The sequence below is a fragment of the Vollenhovia emeryi genome, unplaced genomic scaffold (assembly GCF_000949405.1).
Source record: "Vollenhovia emeryi isolate VEMERY1.0 unplaced genomic scaffold, V.emery_V1.0 DF942068.1, whole genome shotgun sequence".
In the NCBI taxonomy this organism is placed as follows: Eukaryota; Metazoa; Arthropoda; class Insecta; order Hymenoptera; family Formicidae; genus Vollenhovia; species Vollenhovia emeryi.
In genome coordinates this window covers 1-2,130 of record NW_011964298.1, presented here as the reverse complement: position 1 = coordinate 2,130, position 2,130 = coordinate 1, and the positions used below count along the sequence as shown (strand labels likewise).

At 60.8% G+C, this 2,130-nt stretch overlaps 1 protein-coding gene across 1 annotated transcript; it reads left to right on the top strand.

Annotated features, from left to right (window-relative positions):
• Positions 1-1,115: 1,115 nt before the first annotated feature.
• Positions 1,116-2,112, top strand: LOC105570281 (the record flags this gene model as incomplete). Its single annotated transcript, XM_012027374.1, has 1 exon — positions 1,116-2,112. A coding segment is annotated over exon 1 (997 nt), but the record flags the coding sequence as incomplete, so codon positions are not given.
• Between the last annotated feature and the right edge of the window lie 18 nt (positions 2,113-2,130).

The following is a 2,130-nucleotide window of genomic DNA, read 5'->3' as shown; positions in this document are numbered from 1 at the left end:
GTTAAGAGAGGCCAAAAAAAGAGGAACGACGCGGAATCGAAGAAACCGGCGTCCAAGGATAACCCGACTGCCCCGGAGAAGAGGAAGGCGCCGAACAAGCCCATCAGAGGCCCGAGAACGCAGGCCGTAACTTTGACCTGTCCGCCGGGCACTTACGGAGAAGGAATGCGATTGATCAGGTCTCAGATCAATCTTGAGGAGCTAGGGATCGACGCCCTCAAGCCAAGGAGGGCCCAGACGGGGGCCATCATTCTGGAGGTCTCGGGGGAGAATGCCAAGGAGAAGGCGGACTCCCTGGCCGACAGGATGAGGGCCGTCGTCGGTAACAAAGAGGGAGTGAAGGTCACGCGACCTGCCAAGATGGCGGAAATCCGAGTACGTGACTTGGATGACTCCATCACGGTGGTGGACGTGAGGGAAGCGGTGGCCGAGGCAGGGGGGTGTATACTCCAGGAAGTCAAGGCCGGCGAGATCAAGCTCGCCCCAAACGGTCTGGGCACCATTTGGATACAATGCCCGTTGGCGGCAGCCAAGAAGGCTGCTGCCGCGGGAAGAATCAAAATTGGATGGATCAGGGCAAGATTGGAGGTACTGGAAAACAGGCCTCTAATATGCTTCCGATGCTTAGAGAGGGGCCATGTCCGGGCCCAGTGCCGCAGTAAGGTGGACCGCAGCGGGGCCTGCTGCAGGTGCGGGGAAACCGGGCACAAGGCCCAAACATGCCGAGCCGAACCCAAGTGCCCGGTATGTACGGAGAAGGGCTTGCCGGCAAATCACAAGGCTGGAAATAAGGCCTGCCCTTTGCCGTCGAAAAAGGCCGTGAAGAAGAGGAGGCGCGAGGAAGCACGTCAGCTGGCAACACCGCAGACCCCGCGGACCCAGTCTGGGGAAAATCCCGCGAACTTGGACGCCATGGAGGTGGATGCCCCCATAGCGGAAACGAGCACACCTGCCCCGCTTGAACAGAGACAGACCAGGGCTAGGGCTGTGAGTAGCCCGCAACGAGAGGGAGAGGGCCAGGAGGGGGCCAGCGTGGCATCGCCTTCACGCCCATAAGAATAGTCCAGGCGAACATCAACCACGCCCGCCAGGCCCAGGACCTGATCCTGCAAGCCATGGCGGAGCGTGGGGCAGGCTTGGCAATTATTGCTGAGCCATGGAGGATACCGGATAGTCACCCTTGCTGGGCGACAAATACGGAGCGATCGGCAGCAATTTACTGGCGGCGCACGAAAGAGCAGCACGTGCCGTGCTGTAAGAAGGGCGAGGGACCAGGTTGGGTCATGGTGGAGTGGGGCCCCCTGCTAGTAGTAGGGGTCTACCTCAGACCCAGCCTGTCCCGAGCCGAATTAGAAGAAAGGTTGGAAGACTTGGAGATGCAGGTCAGAGCGTCCTTACCGAGGCCAATACTGATCGCCGGGGACTTCAACGCCAAGTCGGCGTTGTGGGGTTCCCGGCGGCCGGATTGCAAGGGTGCGGAGGTGGAGGCCTGGGCAGACCGCCTGGGCCTCCACCTAGTTAACACGGGCACGAAGAGTACGTGCGTCAGGCCGCAGGGGGAATCGGTGGTAGACATCACCTGGGTTTCCCCTGCGGCAGCGAGGATCATCACGGCATGGAGGGTGGCGGAAGAGGTGGACCTCCTCTCGGATCACCTCATGCTAGAGATGGAGGCCCACCTGACTCCCCCGCGAAGGGATGAGCCGGGCGACAGAAGACCGCTCAGATGGGCCACGAGAAAGTTAGACCCTGACAAATTGCAGGCGTCCTTGGCCGCGGAGACGTGGGCCCCGAGGGCAACTGTAACGCGGGAGGGGGAGATTGAAGAAGAGGTCATATGGATGAGGCAGGCAATGACCCGGGCCTGTGACCAGGCCATGCCGAGGTCGACCTTCTCTGCGCGAAGGGCCACATACTGGTGGTCTGAGGAGCTGGGGGACCTCCGCCGCGAGGTCATTCGCGCGAGGAGGAAAGTCCAGAGGGAAAGAAGGCGAACGACAGTGAACCAACAAACCCTGGACCTCCTACTAGATCACTGGAAGGAAAAGAGGAAGGGGCTGAAGATGGCTATACTGGCGGCGAAAGAAAAGGCCTGGGAGGAGGCCATCGCCAGTCTGGAGGAGGACCCCT